Source organism: Chiloscyllium plagiosum, chromosome 2, assembly GCF_004010195.1.
Source record: "Chiloscyllium plagiosum isolate BGI_BamShark_2017 chromosome 2, ASM401019v2, whole genome shotgun sequence".
In the NCBI taxonomy this organism is placed as follows: Eukaryota; Metazoa; Chordata; class Chondrichthyes; order Orectolobiformes; family Hemiscylliidae; genus Chiloscyllium; species Chiloscyllium plagiosum.
The window spans coordinates 17,660,188-17,686,645 of NC_057711.1; the positions used below are offsets into that span (position 1 = coordinate 17,660,188).

The 26,458-nt window shown below is 43.0% G+C and overlaps 1 protein-coding gene across 5 annotated transcripts in view; it reads right to left on the bottom strand.

Annotated features, from left to right (window-relative positions):
* Positions 1-26,458, bottom strand: part of asb5b (ankyrin repeat and SOCS box containing 5b) — a 61,329-nt gene that overhangs the window by 19,427 nt on the left and 15,444 nt on the right. The window contains exons 1-3 of one of the 5 annotated variants that reach the window (XM_043704817.1): positions 11,748-11,891; positions 8,841-8,910; positions 2,515-2,594 (exon numbers count right to left, since the gene is read on the bottom strand). In XM_043704817.1, the coding sequence (XP_043560752.1) occupies positions 2,515-2,594; positions 8,841-8,910 (150 nt within the window). In that variant the 5' untranslated portion in view covers positions 11,748-11,891. Of the gene's footprint in view, positions 1-2,514; positions 2,595-8,840; positions 8,911-11,383; positions 11,417-11,747; positions 11,892-14,664; positions 14,870-19,052; positions 19,215-26,458 lie in introns of those variants that run through there. The other 4 variants (XM_043704798.1, XM_043704792.1, XM_043704807.1 and 1 more) reach the window with 4 other exon arrangements.

Genomic DNA, 26,458 nt, shown 5'->3' on the forward strand with positions numbered 1-26,458 from the left:
CACATGCAAAGATTACAAAAAGTTAGCATACACGTTCAGCAGGTAATAGGACCATAGCTTTTATTCCAAAGGGAATGGTGTATTAAAGTAGGGAGACACTAGGCAGAACTAGTGGTGATTTGGTGGACAGTTTTGGTCCTCCTCTCAAATAAAGACAGATTGGCATTGGAGGCAGTCAAGAGAAGGGTAACTAGGCTGATTCCAGAAATGAGGGATTGCCTTACGAAGATGGCTGAGTCATAGTCATTACAGTAAGAAAGAATCAGAGGAGACTACAGTGGAACCTCGATTATCCGAATACCAATTATCCAAAAATCGGATTATCCGAAGGAGATCTCGAGGTCCTGATAGAAACATTTCATCAAAGACATGTTACAAACAGTGATCGCGTCTTTTGTTTACAGTGATTAAACAGGCACAGTCTCCAAATGGCTGACCTTCCGCCCCCCTCTATCCCCACACTTTCCCTGGTGTTCTACAGAGGAGTGTACCCTAAACCTACACCCCCCCCACTTCCCCAGATAGTCTGACCAACATTGTCCTGTACAGAGCAGAGGTGGAACCTGTCAAAAAGTTGCAGTAAAAAGTGTGTGCGTGTGTGTTTGTGCTGGTTGGAGACTTACCCCAAAAAGGCGGCAGCAGTCTTAATGTTGGTGTCCAGTCCGGCTGCCCCGGAGAGGGTCAGAGGGCGGTGTTGGACAGGGTTGGGGGCGGGGGGTGTTGTTGGGGGGCAGGGAGCGGTGTTGGACAGGGTGGGGGCAGTGGGGCAGTATTGCACAGTGTTGGGGGGTGGGGAGGCAGTGTTGGGGTTGGGGGGCAGTGTTGCATGGGGTTGTGGGTGGGGTCTCGCGCGCTGTGTGCTGCTGCAGTCTCCTGAACAGAGAGCAGACTTTAAAAACTCCGAGCCCCACCCAGAGGAAAGGCATTTAATCGATTAACCAAATAATCAATTATCTGAACGAAATAGTGCCCACACATCACATTCGGATAATCGAGGTTCCCCTGTATATCAAAAAATATAGAGTCATAGTGATGTGTTGGACAGAAACAGACCCTTCAGTTCAACTCATCCATGCCGACCAGATATCCTAGATTAATCTAGTCCTATTTACCAGCACTCGGCCTGTATCCCTTTAAACCCTTCGTAGTCATATACCCATCCTGATGCCTTTTATATGTTATAATTGTATCAGCCTCCGATATTTTCTCTGGTAGCTCATTCCATACATACACCAGCCTTTGCATGAAAAAGTTGCTCCTTTGGTGTCTTTTATATCTTTCCCCTCTCACCCTAAACCTATGCCCTCTCCTTCTAGACACCTCCACTCCATGCCCCTCATGATTTTATAAACCTCTAAATGGCCACCCTTCCGCCTCTGATGCTTCAGGGAAAACAGCACCAGCTTATTCAGCCTCTCCCTGAAGCTCAAATCTTCCAACTCTTATAAATTTTTTCTGAATTCTTTCGAGTTTCACAACGTCCTTCCTATAACATTCTTGAGAAGTCTGACAAGGTGGGTGCAAAGAGATTGCTTCCCTTGTTTAATTTTAATTTGATTTGCTTTATTGTCACATGAACTTAAGTACAGTGAAAAGTCTTGTTTTGCAAGCAGTACAGGCAGATCATAACATACAAGGACATACAGGTCATAAGGTGATTGAACAGAACGAGGCGTAAAAGTTACAGCTGCACAGGAGGTGTACAAAAGCAAGATCAACATTAGATTTGAAATTGTGGGAGAGTCTAGGCTCAGAGGGCATAATCTCAGAATAAGGAGTTGCCAATTGAAGAGAGATGTAAAGGATCTTTTTTTTCCTCAGAGGATAAATAATCTGGAATTCTTTACAGTACAGAGCTGTCCACACTGAGCTGAATGGCCTACTTTTTCTCTCACATCTTATGGTTTTATTTAATGGAGTTTTCCAAATGATTAAATGGTCCACAAAGCATCTTACAGTCAATAACACACATCTGAAGTGCAGTCATTGCTGTAAAGCGGGGACTGTCACAGCCAATTTGCATGCAAGGTCCCACAGACCCTAATCTCTTTTAATTGGTTGAGGAATACCATTTGGCCAGGAGGTTGGAAGGGACAACATCCCAGTCCTTCTTGGAAATATTGTCAGAGAATCATAATTTCCTATCCAAGTGAACTAGATAGGAACTCAAACCTAACTAGCCTCCAGCACTTCCCTTGGCAACTCATTCCATATGCGCACCACCCACTGAAGTGACACCTGGATTGCATACTCAAGTCTCGAGAGTGGGACTTGGATCCACAACCTTCTGGAAAGAATGCTACAAATCAGCCAACTCTGACACTGAACTGGAGAAAGCGAGGCTGGGGAGAGTGCTCTTACAAAAGCCTTATGTTTTTATGGATGTCCAAGATGATTTTAAAATCCCCAAGTAACATCTAACATTAAAATTATTGACACTGGTTACACAGTGAATGTAAAAGGAGGATGGCCAAAACCGAGCAGACACAAACCACACAGTACAGAATTACCTACCTGGGCAAGCAAGGTTTTAAGAGACAGGAGGCGTCCCTGACTGGCAGCCTCATGTAAAGGTGAACGGTCAGCCCAGGAACCTTTCCAACGAGAAAGTAAAACAATAAATAAAATAGGTCATCAGACTTGAAGAGAGTTCTCATTTACATATCTACATTTACATCACATGTTCCTATTTACATGTCACTTGCACTGTCAAGAATACACCTCATCCAATGGGAGGAACAAAACATTTGTGAACATTCATTGCACTTTGAGATAGTTTATGGAGTTAACAAGATGAGTAAATAATTTGTGGCAACAACCATTTTCAAGCTTTCCTCCAACTATATGTGAGGACTTGGGATACACCAAGAAAGATCATAGTTACTGGTCATACCAATGAAATAAGCTATATATTCATAGTTAAAAATCATACAATACCAGGTTATAGTCCAACAGTTTATTTGGAAGCACTAGCTGTCGGAGCGCTGCTCTTTCATCACCTGATGAAACAGCAGCGCTCTGAAAGCTAGTGCTTCCAAATAAACCGAATGGACTATAACCTGAGTATTGTGTGATTTTTAACTTTGTACCCCCCAGCCCAACACCGGCACCTCCAAAATCATATATATTCATATATTACAAAAAGAGAAATAGTGGTATTTATACAGATGGTGGGGTGTGGTGGATTGGTGAGGGGGAAGGAGCGCCAATTGGTGGAGACAGCAATCAGAAACAGAGGGAGAGAGAGAATGTGTGTGAGAGAGAGGGAAAGAGAGACAAAGAAGAGGCAGACAAAGGGATTGCTGTCGATAAGCCAGGAGAGAGATAATTGCTGAATGGGTAATATTGGGAAATGTTAATAGTTGAAAATCGGTAGCTCCTCTGGGAGTAATCCCATACAGAACAGGATCTGGGAGTGTGGAGATGGAGAATAAACAAGGAGAAACATGTTCACATTCTGAAAGTGTTAATTTCAGCACTACAGCAGGCCTGAGGCAGAAATGTAGGCACGGGCACACAATACTATGGTGCATTAAAGTGGCAAGTTCAGGGTCATTGTTAGGGAAAGAGAGAAGGTTTTTTGCAAGGCAATTACCCTGCCTGCATTTCATCATCAGTGTAAATACCACCATATCCTAGCTGCTTTCAGTTCTGGACAAGGTCACTGGACTCAAAACTGTTCTCTTCACAGATGCTACCAGACTTGCTGAGTTCCTCCAGCACTTTCTGGTTTTGTTTCAGATCTCCAACATAGTTATTTATTTTACTTTTATAATATACATTTTTGGCTGGGGTGGGCGGAAGAGTTGTAGTAGCTTGAGCCCTCAAATATTCATTAATTCTGCCAAATGACTTTAAAATTTCCCACAATGCAGCGATTGCATCCATTGTAAGACAACATTTCTCGATCAAAACAACTGAAGTCAATAACTCAGTATCAATATTATTGCTACATTCATCAACTAATTGTCCATTCACTACATGCCTACTGTAAGTGCAATTACATTGAATGTCTATTAAGTGAAATATTAAGTGAAAATATTTGTTTTTATTTATGTGCGGCTATAAGAAAGAAGTTGATATCACTGGAAATATTAAAGCAATACGTTATTCCAAAGATGACTTGGTAATTTCAACTATTTTGGAATTGCTCCAGCAATTATTTCCTGAACAATGATAAATTCAGACAATAGTCCATCGACAAAGTGATAAGACTTGAAAAGTATAAAGTTAAAGATCACACCAGGTGCCAGGTTATAATCCAACAGGTTTAATTAGAAGCACTAGCTTTTGGGTGCTGCTCCTTCATCAGATAATTGTAGAGAATAAGATTGTAAGACACAGAATTTACAGCAAAAGTTTACAGTGAAAAATATATTGAAAAATAATTTCAGTTACATCACACTGTAAACTTTTGTTATAAATTCTGTGTCCTACAATCTTATTCTCCACAATCACCTGATGAAGGAGCAGGGCTCCGAAAGCTGGTGCTTCCAATTAAACCTGTTGGACTATAACCTGGTGTTGTGTGATTTTTAACTTTGTACACCCCAATCCAACACCGGCGTCTCCAAATCTTGAAAAGTATAGGCTCAATTCCACAATCCCACACCTTCAGTTGGGGTAGCGTGCTTGCAATTTGTATATCAGCAATATTATCACCTTGATTCTCCAACCTGTGCTCCTTCTGAGTGCTGCTCTGTCCTGGGAATGTCGGATCACAGGATAATTACTTTGTTAGATGTTGGCAAAATTGAAGTTAATACGACAGAATAATTTTTGTGTTTCTTCATTTGAGACATCATCTGAATCCCCAATTTTCTCATTTTTGAGAGCTACCTTCTTTGTACTGACATGCTTTTGATACCTTACATAAATATCTATTCTTCATATTATGTGTCTAGCTAATGAATGTTAGTGGGCAACCCAGGGGAGATGATGGCATAGTGGCAGTGCCATATCTGGTAACCCTGAGCCCCAGATTAACGCTCTGGGGACATGGGTTTAAATCTTATCATAGCAGACAATAAAAACTGTATTCAATAAGTATCTGGAATAATAATCTCGTCTAATGGTAACTACTGCCATCAAAAGACCATCTGGTTCATTAATGCCCTTCAGAGAAGGAAATCCATCTTCCTTACCCTGGTTAAGTTTACATATGACTCCAGTTCCATGGCAATGTCATAGAGGTCTACAGCACAGAAAAAGGCTCTTCAGTCCATTAAATCTGTGCCAATTAAAAAAGCCACCTAACTTTGCTTTTCCTGTGAAATGGCTTTAGGAAGCCACTCAGTTCAAAGGCAATTAGGTTTGGAAAACAAACCTTCTAACTGCCAGTGATGCCCACATCCCATTCAAGAATAAAGGAAAGGCAAAAACATCATCAAATCTGTGACCAATTCTCTCCTTATCCAACGTTAGATGTGGGAACTGCAGATGAGTTTTATATACACTAATTCAGAGACATTGAAGTTAGCTTCTATTTACTGTCTGTGGTGAGCTAAATGAGCCTGAACGGTTACATCAAAATTAGTACCTCCTGTCCTACATGTGGTCACTTTATATCGTACAATTTTCTGTCAGCAGGTAGTGAATTTGTGGACTCTTTATTGCAGAGGGCTGTTGAGATTGGAACTTCAAGTACATTCACGAGTGAGATTGATAGATTGTTAATCAGTGAGGGGATCAAGGGTCATGTGGAAAAGTTAGGAAAATGGAGATAAGGATTACCAAATCAGCTGTGATCTCACTGAATGGCAAGATCACACTGGATGGGCCAAATGGTCTCCTTCAGCTATGATCTTATAGTCAATTAAAATAGCCTCAGAGATCTGCAGCTTTTAACATGTGTTTCCCTGTTCGACTGAATGCAAAAGAAAGAAATAGGAAAGTAGGAATGGAACTAGGCCATTCAGTCCCTTGAGTCTTTCCCATCATTCAATCAGAAATCTATATCTCCACTTCACTTCTGAGTTTGGTTCTTATTCCTTTATTAAATAAATGTATGATCTCAGTTCTGATGGTTTTAGTTGGCCAACAACTATTTGTTGGGGTGGTGGTGGAAGAGAGAGGTGTGGTGAAGGGTTCCAGATTTCCTCTATTTTTGTGTGAGAAGGTCCTTCCTATAATACAAGGCCAGTAAAGTGCCCATTCGAGAGGCTGAATTCATGCTTAGGCCAGAATTGAGTTGAGAGTGGAAAGTGAGGAAAACTCCCCACTCCGCTAACCCGATTCAGGAGAAAGTGCCCTGGATGTCCTAATTTCCATCCCGGACGGCCGAGTGTTAATAGGAGCCTACGGGCCTCATGGGACATTTTGGAGGCAGCTTCAGGAGCAGCCGGCTGCAGAGACAGGATGTATGAAAGAACTGCCTTGCAGATTGGGAATTTTATCATTATTGCAAAATAAAACGAAAACAACAAGAGGGCCACATTCTTCACGTCCCACATACTCCCCATGACCAATTGTTGCTAGCTCATGCCACATCATGCCCCCATCCCTGTGGTCCCACATACTCTCCATGCCAACTTACCCATGCTCATGACCTTTTTTAGCCATTATTCTGGGGTAGGCAATGGGGTAATGTCACTGGAAAAGTAAATCAGAATCCTTGGCTAAGGTTCATGGAACATGGGTTCAAATCGCACCGCGGGAGATGGTTAAACTTAAATTCAATTAAAAATTGTATTTAAAAATTAGCAGATGAATGAATGACAGTCGTTGAATGTCTTGAAGCAAAAGTCTATCATAAATGCCCATTTGAGAAGGAAACCTGTCGCCCATACTTAGTCTGCCCTAATTGTGACTCCAGATCCAAAGCAATGTATTTGACTCTTTAACTGCCTCAGGGCAATTAGGGATAGGCAACAGAAGTCGGCCGAGCCAATGAATCCACATTCCATGAACAAATAAATAAAAATTTTATTGCAGTATCAACTAATGCCATCCAATTTCTCCACCCTTTGCCCTGACACCCTCCATGCCAATGCACCCACAATCAACATGGGCAGATCTCAGGATCCATGCTAAGATGCAATTTAAAAATTCATTTGTTAAAAAAATCTCTCATTCACACAAAAAAAACACCACATTTATATTCCTTCAATTGCTTAATCCTTTATGAAAACAAACAAGTTAATTCAGTTGTTTAATCCCTGAACATTCAATGCACCACATCAAAGACTTTATAAACTGTTTGAACTGTCAATCAAGTTAAAGGACTCCATTGAGATAACAACATATGTAGGTGGCAGCATGGTGGTACAATGGTTAGCACTGCTGCTTCACAATGGCAGGGATCCAGTTTCAGTTCCAGCCTCGGGCCATTATCTGTGTAGAGTTTCTATGTTCTCCCTGCATTTGTGTGGTTTTCCTCTGAGTGCTCTGGTTTTCTTCCACAGTCCAAAGATGTGCAAGTTAGGTGGATTGGCCATACTAAATTATCCATAGCGTCTGGGGATGTTAGCTAGGTGGGTTAAACATGGGGAGTGCAGGGTTACAGGGACAGGGTATAGGGTGGATCAGGGAGGGATGCTCTTTGGAGAGTCATTGTGGACGGAATGGGCCAAATGGCCTGCTTCCACACATAGTGATTCTATAAAATAAGCCATGCAGCCCCAAATCCTAGAATGAGAGCCCTCACAGCAAACCTTTAGAAAACTGAAAGTTTTATTTTCAAGCTGAAAGGATGGGACATTTACTGCCTTGACAGCTTCACGATTCCAAAAAGTTTAATAACTACCATGCCTTTACTTCTCTCAGAGGGTTGTGATATTTTGAAATTCCCTTCTTCAAAAGTCAGTGGTTTCAGTAACTTTAAACCAAAAGAGAAAATGCTGGAAAATCTCAGCAGGTCTGGCAGCATCTGTAAGGAGAGAAAAGAGCTGACAAAGCTTTGACAAAGGGTCAGTTAGACTCGAAACATCAGCTCTTTTCTCTCCTTACAGATGCTGCCAGATGTGCTGAGATTCTCCAGCATTCTCTTTTTTGGTTTCAGTAACTTTAAATATTTTTAAGGCTGAGTTAGATAGATTCTCAATTTCTAAGGGGATGAAAGATTTTTGGAGATAGCTGATTTGATTTTAGCTCCTGCCTAGGATTTTATTGAATGGCGGAGCAGGCTTAAAGGCTTACCTTTGTCTGTATGTTCGTAATTAGTTTGTGTATCTTTTACACACATTCGTGTTCACTTTTAGCAATTGCACAGGTAATGTAGACTGTCTCAATGACAGTTTCCCTCACCCAAAGGTGTCCTAGGAGCCGATCTGAAAGTCTACTTCACCTCACTAAATGATCCTGCATTTTTAGATCTGCTCCTGAAAAGTGTAACACCCACAAGTCATACTTTGGATAACCCTTTACCAAAAACTGGATTGGCTGGAAGGCAGCTTTCCTTTTAAATATGAACCAAGGATGTACAGGCAATATTCTGCCTCTGTACTGCCATAAAACTAGTCCCTGCCACAAAACCTCAGTGAAAATATTGGGTGCTGGGTTTAGGTCAGGCCTTCCAGAATAAGGGATTTTGTACTGTTTTGGATAAGTTGGAGATCTCCTTTATTAAGATGCAGGTCTTCATTATAAATCATCATGAAATCAGTACCAAGTCAATTCAATGGTTGCTCGCTGGAAGTCGGAGTGTTTAAATGCTAAGTGATCACAATTCAAGTGTAATATTTTGTGTCATAGGAAAGTAGGGATTGGACTAATAAAACTCAGTTACAAAATCGACACCTCCCCTACTCCCCACATTCTGTTCATGATGCATTTATGTGGCACATTCTTTGTCTTTGATGAACCAGGAATAATAGTAAACAACTGATCACACAAAAACAAACCTGAATCAATATCCAAGATAACCCCAGCTGCATTCCAGACCATAGCATGATCCATCTCTAGTTGATGCATCTATGAGATTATTCACAAAGGAATACATTAAGATTTCAGAATTACTCCACACTGTGCCACTGGTCCCATGCTATGTTATATATACAATCCCCAAAAAGTATGTGTTTGTTGTCTGGATTTGAGCATTCTGATCTTCCATGTTGTGATTATAAAAGAAAAGGAGTTATGTGCATCCCATAGCATTACTTCTATGAGTAATTATTTTGAGTTTGCTTTTGGGAAATGTAATGACAAGCTTTAACATATTGCGATATGCAGGTTAGATGAATTGGCCATGCTAAATTGCCCACAGTATTCAGGGATGTGTAGGCTAGGTGCATTAGTCAGAAGAAAATATAGGATAATAGGGTAGGGACATGGGTCTGGGTGGGTTAATCTTCAGAGAGTTGGTGTGGACTTGTTGAGCCGAAGGGCCTGTTTCCACACTGTAGGGAATCTATGGATTCTACCATTTTCATATAGATGATTGAGACAATGATGGTCATTCTGTTGCTGAGGCCCTGGGATAGTGACTGGATCCAAAAGATAAATTTTCTGACCTACAGCTGTTACTTTAAAAGTACTCGACAAATGTTTGACCTTTGTGAAACTGTGCAAAATGGGATTTACAGAAAAGTTGTTCACTTTAAAACCGCTCAAAAGTTCTTATTTCAATTGCGATCTGTGGAAATTAGATTCCTGTTCTCGGAGAAAGTGAGGTCTGCAGATGCTGAAGATCAGAGTCGACATTGTGGTGGTGCTGGAAAGCACAGCAGGTCAGGCAGCATCCGAGGAACAGGAAAATCGAGTTTCAGGCATAAGCCCTTCATTAGGAATGAGGCTTGTGAGCCAGAGGGCTGAGAGATAAATGGGAGGGAGGTGAGGCTTGGGGGAAGGTAGCTGGGAATGTGGTAGGTACACGAAGGTGGGAGAGAAGGTGATAGGTCAGAGAGGGGGGTGGAACGGACCGATGGGAAAGGTGGTGGATAGGTCAAGAGGACAGTGCCGAGTGGGAAGCTTGGGACTGGGATAACGTGGCGGGGGGGTGGTGGAATGAGAAACTGGTGAAATCCACATTGATGCCCTATGGTTGCAGGGTCCCAAGGCGGAAGATGAAGCGTTCTTCCTCCAGGCATTGGGTGGTTAGGGTTTGGAGATGGAGGAGGCCTAGGACCTGCATGTCCTTGGTGGAGCGGGTGGGGGAGTTGAAGCATTCAGAACACAGGTCGGGGAAAAGGAATTGGGGGGGCGGGTGGTTAGTGCTGGTGCTCTCGGGTGTCCCAGAGATGTCCATTGAAACGATCCACAAGTCGGTGTCCTGTCTCCCATATGTAGAGGACACCACACCAGGTGCAACGGATACAGTAGATGACATTTGTGGAGGCGCAGGTACATTTCTGTTGGATGTGGAAGGCTCCTTTGGGGCCTTGGACAGAGGTGAGGGGGGAGGTGTGGGCACAGGTTTTGGAACAGATGCAGCAGAGGCAGAGGAATTGGGAATAATAGATGGCATTTTTCCAGGAGGCAGGGTGGGAGGAGGTGTTGTCCAGATAGCTATGGGAGTCCGTGGGTTTGTAGTAGATGTCAGTGGTTAGTTGGTCACTAGAGATGGAGAGGTCCAGAAAGGGGAGGGAGGTGTCCAAGATGGTCCAGGTGAATTTGAGGTTGGGGTGAAAGGTGTTAGTGTACAAACAGACCCCACTACCAGGGATATATTTCCCTCCCCACATCTATCAGCATTCCACAGAGACCATTCCCTCCGTGACTCCCTCGCCAGATCCACACCCCCAACCAGCCCTCATCCCACTCCCGGTATCCTCCCCCGCCACCACATGAAGTGCAAATCCAATGGCCGCACCTCCCCCCTCACCTCTGTCCAAGGCCCCAAAGAATCCTTCCACATCCGACAGAAATTTACCTGTTCCTGCACAAATGTCATCTACTCAATCCGTTGCACCCGGTATGGTCTCCTATACATCGGATGCCAACCTGCAGATCGTTTCAGAGAACATCTCTGGGACACCTGCACCAACCAACCACCCCTCCCCCACCTCATGGCTGATCATTTTAACTCCCTCTCCCACTCCACCAAGAACATGCAGGTCCTGGGCCTCCTCCATTGCCAAACCATAACCACCCAACCCAGGGGAAGAAAGTCTCATCTTCCGTCTTGGGACCCTGCAACCACATGGCATCAATGTGGATTTCACCAATTTTTCATTTCCCCTCCCCCAACGTTATTCCAGTCCCAAGCCTCCAACTTGGCACCACCCTCTTGACCTGTCCATCATCTTTCCCATCTATCCACTCTCCCCTCCTCTCTGATCTATCACCTTCTCCTCCACATTCATCTATCTATTGCATTCTCAGCCACCTTCCCCCAAGCCCCACACCCTCCCCATTTCTCTCTCAGCCCCCGACCCTGAAGCTTCATTCCTGATGAAGGGCTTATATCCAAAACATCAATTCTCCTGCACCTTGGATGCCACCTGACCTGCTGTGCTTTTTCCATCGTCACACTCTTGACTCTTTCCTGTTCTTGCCTACTTGCCAAAGTCAAAAGCTATTCTCACGAGTCTGTATTCGCACCTTAAAGGAAAGAAAAGCCTAATTATCACTGCACTGAGATTTTTTTGCTGTATTGTTTGATACAAACAGTAAAGTCGTAATCTTTTGCAGCACCTATCGCAACCTCAGGAAATCCTTAAGTGCTTTGTATCTGATGATGTACCATTGGAGTGCAGTCACTGCTTTCGGAAATATGACACCTAATTTGTCCGCAGCAAGCTCTAACAAACAGTAAAATGATGACCCAAATAATCTGCGTTTATGCTATCAATGAATAAATAAGTGTTGACCTGGAGATTGTGAAGAATTCCTTCACTCTTCTTCAAAGCCGTGCCATCAGGCCTTTTACATTCATCTTGAGAGAGCAGACAATGCCTTCTTCTGACATCCCCGTTGAAAGATAAATCTCCAGAAGTGCAGCAGCACCTCAGTAGTGCACTGGTGTGGCAGCTATAGATCACACTCTAGCTCAGTGGTTAGCACTGCTGCCTCACAGCACCAGTGACCCAGGTTTGATCCCACGTTCGGGTGACTGTGTGGTGTTTGCATATTCTCCCAGTGTCTGTGTGGGTTTCCTCTGGGTGCTCCAGTTTCCTCCCATAGTCCAATGATGTACAGGTTAGGTGAGTTGGCCATGCAAAATTGCCCACAGTGTCCAGGGATGTGCAAGCGAGATGGATTTGCCATAGGAAATGCAGCGTTAGAAGCACATGGTAGGGGGATGTGTGTGGGGAGGGGTGTGTGTGTGGGTGGGCTGCTCTTTGGAGGGTTGGTGTAGATTGATAGGTTGAATGGCCTGCCTCCACACTGTAGGGATTCTATAATTCACCCAAGCATGCAGAGAGAACTATAATCTTCTAGTACACAGACAAAAGTGCGATCAAGAGGGTTGGAACCCTCAAGAGGGTTGGAATATAAAAGCACGTTGTGCTACTGAGACTTTATAAAGCCCCATTTGGAGTACTGTGTCCAGTTTTGGTCCCCACACCTCAGGAAGGACATACTGGCACTGGAGCGTGTCCAGCGGAGATTCACACAGATGATCCCTGGAATGGTAGGTCTAACATACGAAGAACGGCTGAGGATCCTGAGATTGTATTCATTGGAGTTTAGAAGATTAAGGGGAGATCTAATAGAAACTTACAAGATAATACATGGCTTGGAGAGGGTGGATGCTAGGAAATTGTTTCCATTAGGCGAGGAGACTAGGACCCGTGGACACAGCCTTAGAATTAGAGGGGGTAAATTCAGAACAGAAATGCGGAGACATTTCTTCAGCCAGAGAGTGGTGGGCCTGTGGAATTCATTGCCGCGGAGTGCAGTGGAGGCCGGGACACTAAATGTCTTCAAGGCAGAGATTGATAAATTCTTGATGTCACAAGGAATTAAGGGCTACGGGGAGAATGCGGATAAGCGGAGTTTGAAATGCCCATCAGCCATGATTGAATGGCAGAGTGGACTCGATGGGCCGAATGGCCTTACTTCCACTCCTATGTCTTATGGTCTTATCAACCGAGCCACAACAATAATATCGCTTGTACGACTTATGCCAAATTTGTAAATTCAACACTGTTCAAGTGTTCCTCATTGCATGAACCACTTAATCAATATTATTGCACTGTTGTTTTAGTGAAAGTATTGAAGATGAATTCTGCAACAAAAATGGTAAAAGATGCTAGTGAGATTTTCATCACAAAGGCTTATTAATGTTTCTCGCCACCTGCTAGGTGAAGGTATCTAACAGAAGGCTGTTTGTGCCCAAGAGAGCCAGAGAAGGATTGGATAACAAGGCTATCCCTGCAGCCATTCTTGGATAATACCTACTAGGTGTTGTATAGCAACATTGGTAGATAGTTGGGTACAGACTGTCTATTTCCCTCTGACCAGCAATGGATTAACCAATGGGAGAATTCAAAGCAAAGGTCTCTGTTGAGTGGGAGGAGAGGCTTAGCTAAGTTTCAGCTCATTGCTGTGGATCCCTTGGTTCAGCACCAAATGGGAAGAATTCAATAAATAAAATAGGAACATCAAAAGTTAAATGTATTTCTTAAAAAGTTGCAATATTAGCAAAAGAAGATAAAATGCTACGAATACAAAGCAGCTCAGGAAATATATGAGAGAAAAATAAGTTCATAGCTCAAATGAGATATGTTAAGCTGTCCACTCTTTTTTGTTTAAATTTATACATTCCCTTACAGAAACAGAATGAAACACAGTAAAATTTATATTATTGTATCAGGTCTGACTTCAGCTGAGATGCAAACTGACTAAGAAGCCTATACTATTGAATTGAATTGCTGCCAAAATAATTAATTTCTACTGGACTATTTTCCCTTGTGTGTAGTGGAAACTACTCTGCAGAAGCAAGCTCTCTATTCATTGTTCCAAATCAAACATTGACAGACTTTTTTTCAAAAAATCTTGTCAATAAGAACTCAGACCTCAATTAAATTCTCAGATCCAATCTCTGGGGTTGAAGGCTCACCCATTAAAAACTATAAAAGATTAAATGTCATTGATTTAAAGGGGATGCATTGAATTTCCAATCTTTTTCTAGTCATATTCCAAATTAAGAGCAATGTGCATTTGGATAACACCTAATGCTAAATTCGAGCAAGCATTTTCTTTTCTCAGATAAGACACCTCACTGCTTTTGCACTTCAAATAAAAGAAAGGTTCTGATTAGGTACTAGTAAAAGGATAAATCTAGAAAAAATAAATGAAAACTGAAGGAAGACAAATGTCATAGACGGAGACCATGAGTAATGAATTTTCATAGCCTAGTTACACCATTGTATTTGGTAAGCAAACACTTCTTATTGATATTTCATAGATGGAGCAACTCCAGAATTATTCCCAATTCTTACTTGTACAAATACAAATACAACATTAACAATCCAGAGCCGTCCCCAGGCCTGACACAAACAGTGCTTGTGATTTCAGGAAAGGCATCAACTGTACACAGGGCGACAGGCTGCTGCTGCTGCAAGGCCTTATTGGCTTTCGAGTCAGCTGCTTATGTTATATTTAGACACTGAACTCGCATGGCTTAATTTAACAGATCACTTTCATGGCATTTGGTTTACAGACAAACAAGCCACTGCCTTTTGTAAGCAGCGATGATTAAAAAGAATACATTGGGCAATAAGGCAAGGGTAGTGTGTGTTACACTCCTATGCCACCTCCTACAAGACCATTACTTGCTACCTAGATCTCCGTCTCCCCACGGCACCTCAGTCCAGGAGTAGGATTTGAAGTTAGGATTCATATCCCCATCGATTCTCTCCCAGTACTAGCAGACTCGACTCCCTTTGCAAGTTGTCATTAGCATTCTCCATTTCATCTGAAATTTGATCCCTCACAACATTACTTACAAAAACATATTGCTGTCACTTGTAATTATTTCAGTCACTGTATTATTCAGCGTGAGCCATCTGAAAATAAAATAGTTTGTGAATGATTAACTCTTTCAGGACTGGCAACATTTGACTGCTGGTGTCTAAGAACTGGGTCTTACATCTGGTACTGTGCTCAGACCAGGATAGAATCATGAACGATTCAATGGTCCTTTTCCATCCCTGAGTCAGAATTACTGGGTTCAAGCCGCTCTCTGGATTGTCCTGGTGATCTGGATTGCCCTGGGGACTCTGAACATCTGAGAAGGTGGATGTGGCATTGGAAGTTAGGGCAGGGGTACTTGGTGTTTTAGCTATAGATGCAGGTTATCTCGGGAAAAAAAAAGTTATCAAACTGCTCAGAACAGCTGAGAAACCACTCTACCCTGGGAAGTGACTCAAAACAAATGACTGGCATGTTACACATTCTATGAATACCTTAAGAGTCAGTAGTTTCTAAAATTAAATTTTAATAATACATATAAGTAGCAGATGTCTGATGTCATTAATACACTGTATGGTTGTCCCTTTATTCCCACACTCTTGAATTCCCCCCTTTCCAAAATTACCTACATTAATGCCTTGCAGCCCATGAACATCCCATATTGACAGACCCTTCGAAACCTCTCTCTGACAACACCCGCAGTGACATTGCTGGATTATTACAGAGGAGTAGGAGGCCATTCAGCCCAACGTGCCTGCACCTGCTCTATTTTTTTATTCAGTCATGGGATGTGAGCATCTCTGAATAGGCCGGCATTTATTGCCCTTTCCCATTACCACAGCAGATGGTGATATGTGAATTCAATAAAGAATCGGGAATCAAGGGTCGAGTGGTGACGATGAAACTATTACCAAATTGTTGGAAAAACCCATTTGGATTCACTAATGCCCTTCAGGGAAGGAAATCTGTCATCCTTACCTGGTCTGGTCAACATGTGACTCCAGACCAACAGTAACATGGTTGACTATTAACTGCCCACTGGGTAAATAGGGATGGGCAATAACTAGAGATACCCATATCCTAAAAGTAAATTTTCAAGAACGTACAAGGTATCATATGTAATGGGGGGAATAAGGTGTGATTTGGTATTGATTTGGAATTAGGCTGTAAGGGGGCACTGGGAGCCAGATTCGGCACTGAATTTATGTTTGAACTAAAAGGGACTGAGCAGGTAGGGGGAAATATGAATTGGCTTTGAGTTTGTATGAGGACATGCAGGTGGCATGTGAGTGATTGAGGGTATGGTGATGTAGTACAAAAGATGAGGGCATGCCGTCCTAAACAACTGGGGTTAAGTAGGTCTATTATCCTACACATGGCCATGCCTGTGGTTGCCTCTGATCTACTTCTGGGAGGGGCTGACTCAACTCTACTCACCCCAATGTGTACAAACTTTGAGTTAGCAAAAGACCTTTCTACTGAGTCAGGCCCAGCAAACTGGGAAATATCCTCACTCAAGCTACCCATTTCAATATCAGAATGATTTTTCTTTTGTGGGGGAGTCTATAACAAAGAGTTAAAATAAGGTGTCACCTATTTAAGACAGAGATGGCAGTGCCTTCCTCATAAGGCATTGGAAGGAAAGTGTCTGAACATTTTTAATACCTTCTGCCTCTCACACAAAGGAGTAATTTGCTACACAAATACCAATACTGGAGTGCTGTCAGGTAAACTGGCCCATGTCAAAAGCACATCCTCTTGGCTGTTCCAACATTTAGAATGTAATCAACTAGCCTGTGCTTGCAAATCTCAGAACATAATGTCCAACATTAGATGTGATTCCACAATTGGACAACACCTACTGAACAATCCAAAGTGTACAAAGAATCATATTATCAACCTGATTAAGGGGCTCACAGTGTAACTCACATGTACTTACTAGAAGCAGCATATATTTATAATCTGAGTCCTCTTCTCAACAAGGAAGAAGAACTTATCTAGGATTTTTTTTCAATTAAATAGGAGCTTGGGGATGAATTGATACATTCCCCATGACAAAATTTTGATAAATAAGAATGAACTTTATTTGTATGAACTTAAACAAAAGACAAAGGATTATATGTTCCCCTGTACATTCCCCACGACAATATCAGTCAGAGCCCACTTGCAAACTAAATCAGTGCTGATTTCTTATAAGTATACAGAGGAACCTCGATTATCCAGCATTCAATCATTTGAATTTTGGATTATCTGAACAAGATCGCAAGGTCCCAAAGTTTGGCTAAACTGTGTTTTCTGGCATTTGAGTATCCGAACAAAATACTCCCCGCCCATGTCATTCGGATAATCAAGGTCCCTCTGTAAATTGTTCATCCTTTTCAGATTTGGTTTTCTTGCAATTTAATCCTGACATGTCCAAGATGAAAAGCTTTGACAGTATGCCTAAGTTGTTTTCTCAATACTTTATTACTATGTGACCACGTGAACATTTTAAGGGCAGCACAGTGGCTAGCACTGCTGCCCCACAATGCCAAGGACCCGGGTTTGATTTTAACCTCTGGCAACTGTCTGGAGTTTGCACATTCTCCCTGTGTCTGCATGGGTATCCCCCAGATGCTCCAATTTCCTCTCACAGTCCAAAGATGTGCAGGTTAGGTAGACTGGCCATGGACAATTGTCCTTAGTGTCAAGGAATGTGCTGTTTAGGTAGATTAGCCATGGTAAATGTGGTGATCTCAGCGATGGGGTGAGTCTGGGTGAGATGCTCTTTGGTGGGTCGGTGGGGACTCAATGGGCTGAATGGCCTCTATGTGCACTATAGGGATTCTAAAGTAATTGGGAGCTGGATTTATAATTGATCAGAGTTTGGAAGCCCAGCAGTGGAAAGGAGGTGATGTCAGATTCCTTTCTGGGCCAGGGAGACCATGGGTGCTCCACTCTCTGAACTCCAAAGGAATAGTTTGGCTTTCCTCCGCCCTGCTCTGATGCTGACCATAGGCCTCTCCCCCTTCCCGGGGGCCTCTCCAATGTCCCAAGTCCCAGTGTAACCTGCTGTTGCTAGTGCTGTTTTCTTTTTGCAGGCAAGGTTCATAGTTTGACTTAGTACTTGAAGGAAGATGTGACGTGGGCTTAAAAACCTTAACGGAAGCCTTCGCTGTCAGGTTTGTCAAGATCTTCACTTTCCTGGTCTTTGATGCTGTTTTTCAACTTTCATGTAGATGGGTCACGTTTCCACTGCCTTGTATTCCCAGATTTTTGCTGGAGTTTTGGGAAAAGCATTCCATGAGTCCGTCTACTTCCGCTCCCAAAAAACCTAAAATGAACAGTAGCTTTGTCAATCCAATGACAATAGCGTCCTATTGTGTGTACCACTCCTGGGATTGTTCATCTTGTAGAGTGGAGGACTGTATTGGATCATAGAGTCATAGAGTCATACAGCATGGAAACACACCCTTTGGTCCAACTTGTCCATGTCAACCAAGTTTCCCATGTGTTTGGCCCCTATCCCTCTAGTTTCCGCAGTGCAACTTTTACACATTGTTATGGCACAAGTGAATGTTTAAGACGATGGATGGTGCCAAGCTTCTTGAGTGTTGCTGGAGATATACTCATCCAGACAAGTGGAGAGTGTTCCATCATACACCTGACTGTTGTCTTGTGATGGAGGACAGGTTGTAGGGATGCCAAGAGGTCAGTCGTTAAATCTGCCAGGATTACATCAGAGCCGTAGGGGCTAAATCATGAGAACAGGATCTTGAAATGACAGAATAGATTTGTACTACTTTCTATAATCACAAGACCTATGAACTTATGTTGATGGTTCAATTCCTAATCCTTTACAGCTCTTATGGCACATTGGTAGGACGTCCCTACCTCTGGGCCAGGAGGTCTGGGTTCATGTCACACATACCCTAGACGTGTGTCATAACACATTTGAATAGAGTGTTAAAAATTATACCATCCCTGTTGCATGGACTTTAAATCTGGCACGGGACCAAGTCAAGTACACATTCAGATCACTACAGGGTTATTATGTTGGAGGAGTGGGGGAGGTGGCCTCTCAGCCTTAACACAGTCCTACAACATCTTGAGGATTTACACCTCACTACAGAGTTTCACAGAAGCACATTTGATTAGCCCAGATTAGGTACAGAGAGGGAGATATGGACCTGTCTTTAAAAATTGCATTATTCCTAGAACTGATCAGCAGCACAGTCACTCTAAGTAGTGTACCTTCAAGTGGAATTTGTACTGACCTTGGCTGGTGAGGATTCCCCAGATTGCCTTTCTTTTGCTGGTAGATTCCTCAGGGATTTCTAAAGGCCTCTTATTTGTAAACTGACTAGTGCAATGGCTCTGAACTGAGGTGCTGTTGGACATGTTTACATCAGCAGTGCCTGTAGCATCCCAAGACAGCAGTGAGCTGTGGGTGTGTGTGCGCTTAAGAGGGAGGGAGTGGTTAGTATGTTGTTTTGTAACTCTGATTGGATGCTTAAGTATTTTTATCCCAGGGTAGTTCAAGGCAGAAGTTTTGGCTCAGAATCATAGCGTAGTCAACCCATTCACTGTCACATGACGTAGAGCAATAGCTGAGCTATGTTCAGGTCACAGGAAGAGATGTACAACCCCCAATTTGAATATGGCACAGATATACCAATCAGAAGCCAGCCCTCCCTGCCTTTTTAACAGAAGATCCTGTGTTTTTATTTAACACTGCACATGTAGCTGCTATGAACACTCAATTGGGATTAATTCTGAAGCCACATTAATTTTAAATGAGCCACTCTAAGTGGGAATACAGTAGCAGCTTGAAGGAAACAAACATTCTGAGCTTAAGGGGTTAGTGGATGAAAGCAGATTAAATTACACAAAAACAAGGAGAAAATCCTGTTAAGTCCACATACACACACACAGAAACAACATGCTTCAGAACATGTTCTGCAGCCATAGCAAGGTTCATTTGTGTGTGCATTTCTTCAAGGTTTTGCTGGGAAATACACTTTACATTCCTGATGAGGCTGAGAGCAACAGGGCAAAATGAGGAAATCATCTTCATAGAATCCCTACATGTAGAAGCAGGCCATGCAGCCCAGCAAGTCCACACCAACCCTCTGAAGAGTATCCAAACCAGACGCACACTATATCTATCTCTGTAACCTCATAGAACATAGAAGAATACAGCGCAGTACAGGCCCTTTGGCCCTCGATGTTGCGCCGATCCAAGCCCACCTAACCTACACTAGCCCACTATCCTCCATAAGCCTATCCAATGCCCGTTTAAATGCCCATAAAGAGGGAGAGTCCACCACTGCAACTGGCAGGGCATTCCATGAACTCACGACGCGCTGAGTAAATTCCTCATACGATCTTCCTTCCATACCAGGCAACATCCTGGTAAACCTCCTCTGCACCCGTTCCAGTGCCTCCACATCCTTCCTATAGTATGGCGACCAAAACTGCACACAATACTCCAGATGCGGCCGCACCAGAGTCTTATACAACTGCAACATTACCTCAGTACTCCGGACCTCAATTCCTCTACCAATAAAAGCCAGTACGCCATATGCCTTCTTCACCGCACTATTTACCTGGGTGGCAACTTTCAAAGATTTGTGTACATGGACACCAAGATCTTTCTGCTCATCCACACTACCAAGTATCCGACCGTTAGCCCAGTACCCCATCTTTTTATTACTCTTACCAAAATGAATCACCTCACACTTAGCTACATTGAACTCCATTTGCCACCATTTGTCATATTTCCCTTGTCTAATCCACTTAGCCCACACATCCCTGGACACAGTGCAATTAGTGATGCTGGAAAGCACAGCAGGTCAGGCAACATCTGAGGAGCTGGAGAATCGACATTTCAGGCATAAGACCTTCATCAGGAATAAAACGTCGCTTTTCCAGCACCACACTCTCGACTCTGATCTCCAGCAAGTGCAGTCCTCACTTTTTGCACTGTGCGCAATTAGCTCGGCCAATCCACCTAACCTATATATCTTAGGATTGTGTGAGGAAACCGGAGCACCTAGAGGAAACCCATGCACACACGGGGAGAATGTGTAAACTTCACACCGAAGGTTGCCCGAGGATGGAATCAACCTGGCACTATGAGAGGCAGCAATGCTAACCACTGAACCACCATATCACCCGTGGCGCAGGAAGGAAACACATATGTGTTGCTCCTATTAAAATTTTCCTGATGTTAACTGGGGGGGGAGTATGTTTTCAAATTCCATTCTTCCTTCTTTGAAGGACATTGCGCTTCTCAAAATGGAAGAGCTCCTTCCTCAAGGAATGAAGCAGTTACCTTGGGCAATCCAGCAACAGTCACAGCCATTTTCATCTCCTTTGATGTTTACAAATGGACCCCATCAACAGAGGTATACTTCCCTCCCCCAACCCTATCAGCGTTCCTGAGACACCATTCCCTTCGCAACTCCCTTGTCAGATCCACCCCCTTCCCCTGCCACCACAGGAAGTGCAAAACCTGCACCCACACCTCTCCCCTCACCTGCATCCAAGGCCCCATAGGATCCTTCCACATCCGACAAAACTTTACCTGTACCTTCACCAGTGTCATCTACTGCATTCATTGCACCCGATGTAGTCTCCTCTACGTCAGGGAGACAGGACGCCTTCTTGTAGATCATTTCAGAGAACATCTCTGGACACCCGCACCCACCAACCCCACCGCCCCGTGGCTGAACACTTCAACTCCCCCTCCGCCAAGGACATGCAGGTCCTGGCCCTCCTCCATCGCCAAACACCACCCAACGCCCTGAAGAAGAATGCCTCATATTCCACTTTGGGACCCTTCAACCACAAGGGATCAATGTGGATTTCCCAGTTTCCTCATTTCCCTCCCCCCACATTATACCAATCCCAAGCCTCCAACTCAGCACCACCCTCCTGACCTGTCCATCACCTTTCCCATCTATCCACTCCACCCTCCTCTCTGACCTATCATCTTCTCCCTCACCTTCATCTGCCTATCGTATTCTCAGCTACCTTCCCCCCAGCATCAGCCCCTTCACATTTATCTCTCAGGCCCCCCAACCCACAAGCCTATTCCTGATGAAGGGCTTATGCCTGTAATGTCGATTCTCCTGCTCCTCGGATGCTGCCTGACCTGCTCTCAACTTTGTTATTTACAGTCAGGCATCAGTTAGCTCAGTTGTTGGATAGCTGGTTTGCAATGCAGACCTGATAAGTTTAATTCGCGCACTGGCCGAGGTTACTATGAACGACTCTCCTCAATGTTTCCTTTTGCCTGTGGTGTGGTGACCCTCAGGTTGAAACACCACCACACAGATCTCTCTAACAAGAGAGCAGTCCTCTGGATAATGGTGACTTAACCTTATTTACAGCATAGCCAGACCCAGGCATATTAAGTAAACATACCAGGTCTAGTAATGAACAGTATTCTCTTCACCTTTAATATCTGTCCAGCTTTCAACAGTATTCCCTCAATTCTTTGATCTGGTTGCACTAAACCTAGAGTGCTGACTATTATCACACAAGCCTCTGGATTCTTGTTACCTCATTTTAAAGGCCTCCCACTTTCCAACCTCCCCTTTACCTGTGAATAATTTCTTCCAATCAACTTTTGAAAGTTCTTGCCTAATATCATCAAAATTGGCCTGACTCCAATTTAGAACTTTAACTTTTAGATCAAGTCAATCCTTTTCCATAACTATTCTAAAACAAACAGAATTATAATCCCTGGTCCCAACGTGCTCCCCCATTGACACCTCTGTCACTTGCCCCGCTCTATTTCCCAAGGGAAACTGAACTTTTGCTCCTTCCTCGAGTAGGTTAATCTCCATAATGAATAAGAAAATGTCCTGTGTACACTTAACAAGTTCCTATCCATCAAAGCACTTATCATGGCTGTCCCAGTCTATGTTTGTAAAGTTAAAATCACCCACCTTTACAACCCTTTCATTCTTGCAGCTATCTGAGATCTTGTTACAAATTTGCTTCTCAATTACTTGCTGATTATTGGGAGTTCTATGCATCTAAACCCCCAAATCTCTTTAGAGATCCACTGTACTTAACTTTATACCATTCAGAAATTACCCTGATCTATCCTTTCTCAGTCCAAAATGGATAACTTCACACTTGTTTACATTTGCCATAGTTTAGCCCATTCATTTCATCTAATAATGTCCCTTTGTAATTCCAGCTTAATTCCCCATGAGCCTCAATGTTTCCCAGGATCTTATTGGTCATCCTGTATTCCCTTGCCTTGTTTATCCTATCCAAGTCACACCTCACACTTCTCTGGACTGAATATCATTTGCCACTTATCAGCCTATCTGACCAGCATGTCTATATCCTCCTGTAATCCATCGCTATTCTCCTCACTAGTTATTGTCCACTCTGCTCTGTGATTAGGAATGACAGGACAAATCCCAAATTTCCCAACTGGCTGTCCCATTCCAGAATCTAACAACTACTACAGGCAATAAACAACTGGATCCAGATACAAGTGGATGATACCGACTCCCCCAAAAAATTTGTTACGTTAACATTTGTTAGTAGTGATTTTTCTTTAAAAAATGCTGAAGATGAAAGAGAATGTGCAATGTTTTCCACGAAAAATTCAAAGTTCTCTGTAGGAAATAATATCCACTCACAGGTTTTCCCCTTTCCGCCATTTGGTTTTGAAGGATAGGAAAGATTGAACAAATTGTACAATTTTAAAACCACCAAAATACTGTGGATTCACGAAAACGGAGATAACAACAGAAAATGCTGGAAATACTCAGCAGGAAAGGCAGAATCTGTGGACAGAGTTAACGTCAGCGCTGAAGAATAGTCATTTCAGACTTGAAATGTTGACTGTTACACTCCCCACAGATGCTGCCAGACCTGTTGACGTTTTCCAGCATTCCCTGAATTTGTTTCAGATTTCCAGCCGCTGCAGTATTTTGCTTTTATTCTAATGTTTTCAGATGACTATGATTCTTTAGAACTGAAGGAAGGTAGAAATGTGAAAGACTCATGCATGGAAGAGAGGGAGTGGGTCAAGTACAAAAGGGTACATTTGAAAAGAAGGGGTTGGGGGGGGAAGTGGGGAGAAGAGAGATCAAAGTGTACAGATACCATGTTATGTGCATGACAGAAGATTCCCATTACTGTTCCTGAAATGTGTTTGGCCTTCGCTGGAACACCTCAGCAGGCTGAGGACGGAAACATTAGTGCAACAACAAGGTGCTGAATAACCAGGCAAGTGAACGGAAGCTAAGGGGCAACCATAGCAAATAGAATGGAGGTATTTGGCAAGGTGGTCAACTGGTCTGCATTTGATCTTGCAGTGTAGAGCAGACCAAATTGAGGGCAGTGAATACAGCCGATTAACTTGAAAGAAAGACAAGCATATCACTGCTTCACCCAATGGGAGTGCTTGGGGCCTTGGACTGTGAAGAGAGAAAAGGTAAAAGGATACATCAGAGAATCATCAAATCCCTACAGTGCAGAAAAGGGCCATTCATTCCATTGAGTCTCTCCTGCATTTTGAAAGTACTGGGGAAAGGGGCAAGGTATGGGGGGGGGTTAAATAATGGACAAGGTTGGTGCTTCACAGCTCCTCTGCACAACTGTTGAGTTCAACTTTCAACCCCATTTTGCTTCTCTTCATTTTCCACATGCCAGCCTGAAGTTGTTCTTCATTTTCTTTTTGCTTTGGGACAGAAGTTTTCATTATTCTGCCATTCACACTTACTCTGCACAAACGTTGTGTTTCTTTCTATAACCATTACCACTTCCATTGTCTTTTGTTTCACAGTAGACTCCTCTGGCCATCTATCCAATCCTAGATATTCCCTTCCGTTCTATAATAAACCCCCTAACCACGTCCAATGGCATGAAAACCATCCTATAAAACCATAGCAGAAATTAGGCTCCACCATTTAATCATGGATAAGTTTCTCAACCCTATTCTCCTGCTTTCTCCCCGTAACTCTTGATCCCCTTGATATTCAAGAACCTATCTATCTCAGACTTAAATATACTCAATGACCTGGCATCCACAGCCTTCTGTGGCAATGAGTTCCATAAATTCACCACTCTCTGGTTGAAGACAATTTTCCTCCTACCAACATAACCAATTTTCCCAACATCTACTTGGTCCAGACCATTCAGAATTCTGTATGTTCCAATTAGATCCCCTCTCATCCTTCTAAATTCCATCAAGTATAAACACAGCAGGTCAGGCAGTATCTGACAAGCAAAAGAGTCGCTGTTTCAGGCAAAAGCCCTACATCATGAATGTGTATAAACCCAGATTCCTCAAATGTTCCTCATATGTTAAGCTTTTCATTCCTGGGACCTGACATTCACATGAGGGGCTCCATTACTCATAAGGATGTAATGGCCCTGGAACTTGTTCAGAGAAGGTTCACGAGAATGGTCCCAGGAATGAAAAGCTTAACATATGAGGAACATTTGAGGAATCTGGGTTTATACACATTCATGATGTAGGGCTTTTGCCTGAAACAGTGACTCTTTTGCTCGTCAGATACTGCCTGACCTGCTGTGCTTTTCCAGCACCACACTTTTCGACTCTGATTTTCATCATCTGCAGTCCTCACTTTTTCCGAGTGGCATTTTGTTTAAAGTCACATAAGTCACCTTCCCATTTTATGTTAAATAAAATCTGGAAGAACTGAGGATGTTGATAATCAGAAACAAAAACAGAAATTGCTGGAAAAGCTCAGCAGATCTGGCAGCACCTGTGAGGAAGGAAGGGTCTGAGGAATGGTCACCGGACCTTGAAACATTAACTATCATTTCTCTCTGCAGATGCTGCCAGACCTGCCGTGACGTGAACCCTTTTTCTCTCCCACAGATGCAGCCAGTCCTACTGAGTTCTCTCCCTCAGCAATCTCTGATTTTTGCGGCCTGTGTGGTAATGCCCCATTCAGTTGAACTCAACCCCAGCCCACCCCTCAACAACATGTGGAAGAGGAGACTTTTACTGAACTGAGAGACCAGTTTTATACATTTCTATTACAAAAAATTCTATTTTTGTTCTCATTTTATGTTAATGTTCTCTCAGAAGACCTGGTTAATCCTTGTGAATCAAGGAGCCTCATTGTGTTCATTATGTTAAATGACATTGATGAATAAATTGCTGTAAATTCTCAGATAATCTACTACAAGTTCCTGTCACTCCGTACTGGACTGACTATTAGACTTTAAGAAACTTTAAGAACAGATATGAGTTTGGCTTTACTTACTCCAGAAATAGGGGTTTGGTAACATAGTGGTAATGTTACTGGACTAGTAATCCAGAAGCCTCGGAAACAAGAGTTCAAATTCCACTACGACAGCTGGGGGAATTTAAATTCAATCAATTAATGAATTAGGAATAAAATGTTAGCCATCAATAATGATTGTGACACTACTAGATTGTTACAAAAGTGCTCCCATAGAGGAAGTATTCTTCAACATAATTCAAGAATCTTGCCACTATCCAAGACAGTGCAGCTTGCTTGATTGGTACCACACCTAGTCTTCCCACCACCCATGTAGCAGCTGCATGTACTCTCTATGAGATCATCTGCAGAAATTCACCAAAGGTCCTCAGACAGCACTTTCCAAATCCACAAAAACTTTCATCGAGAAGGACAAGGGCAGCAGATACATG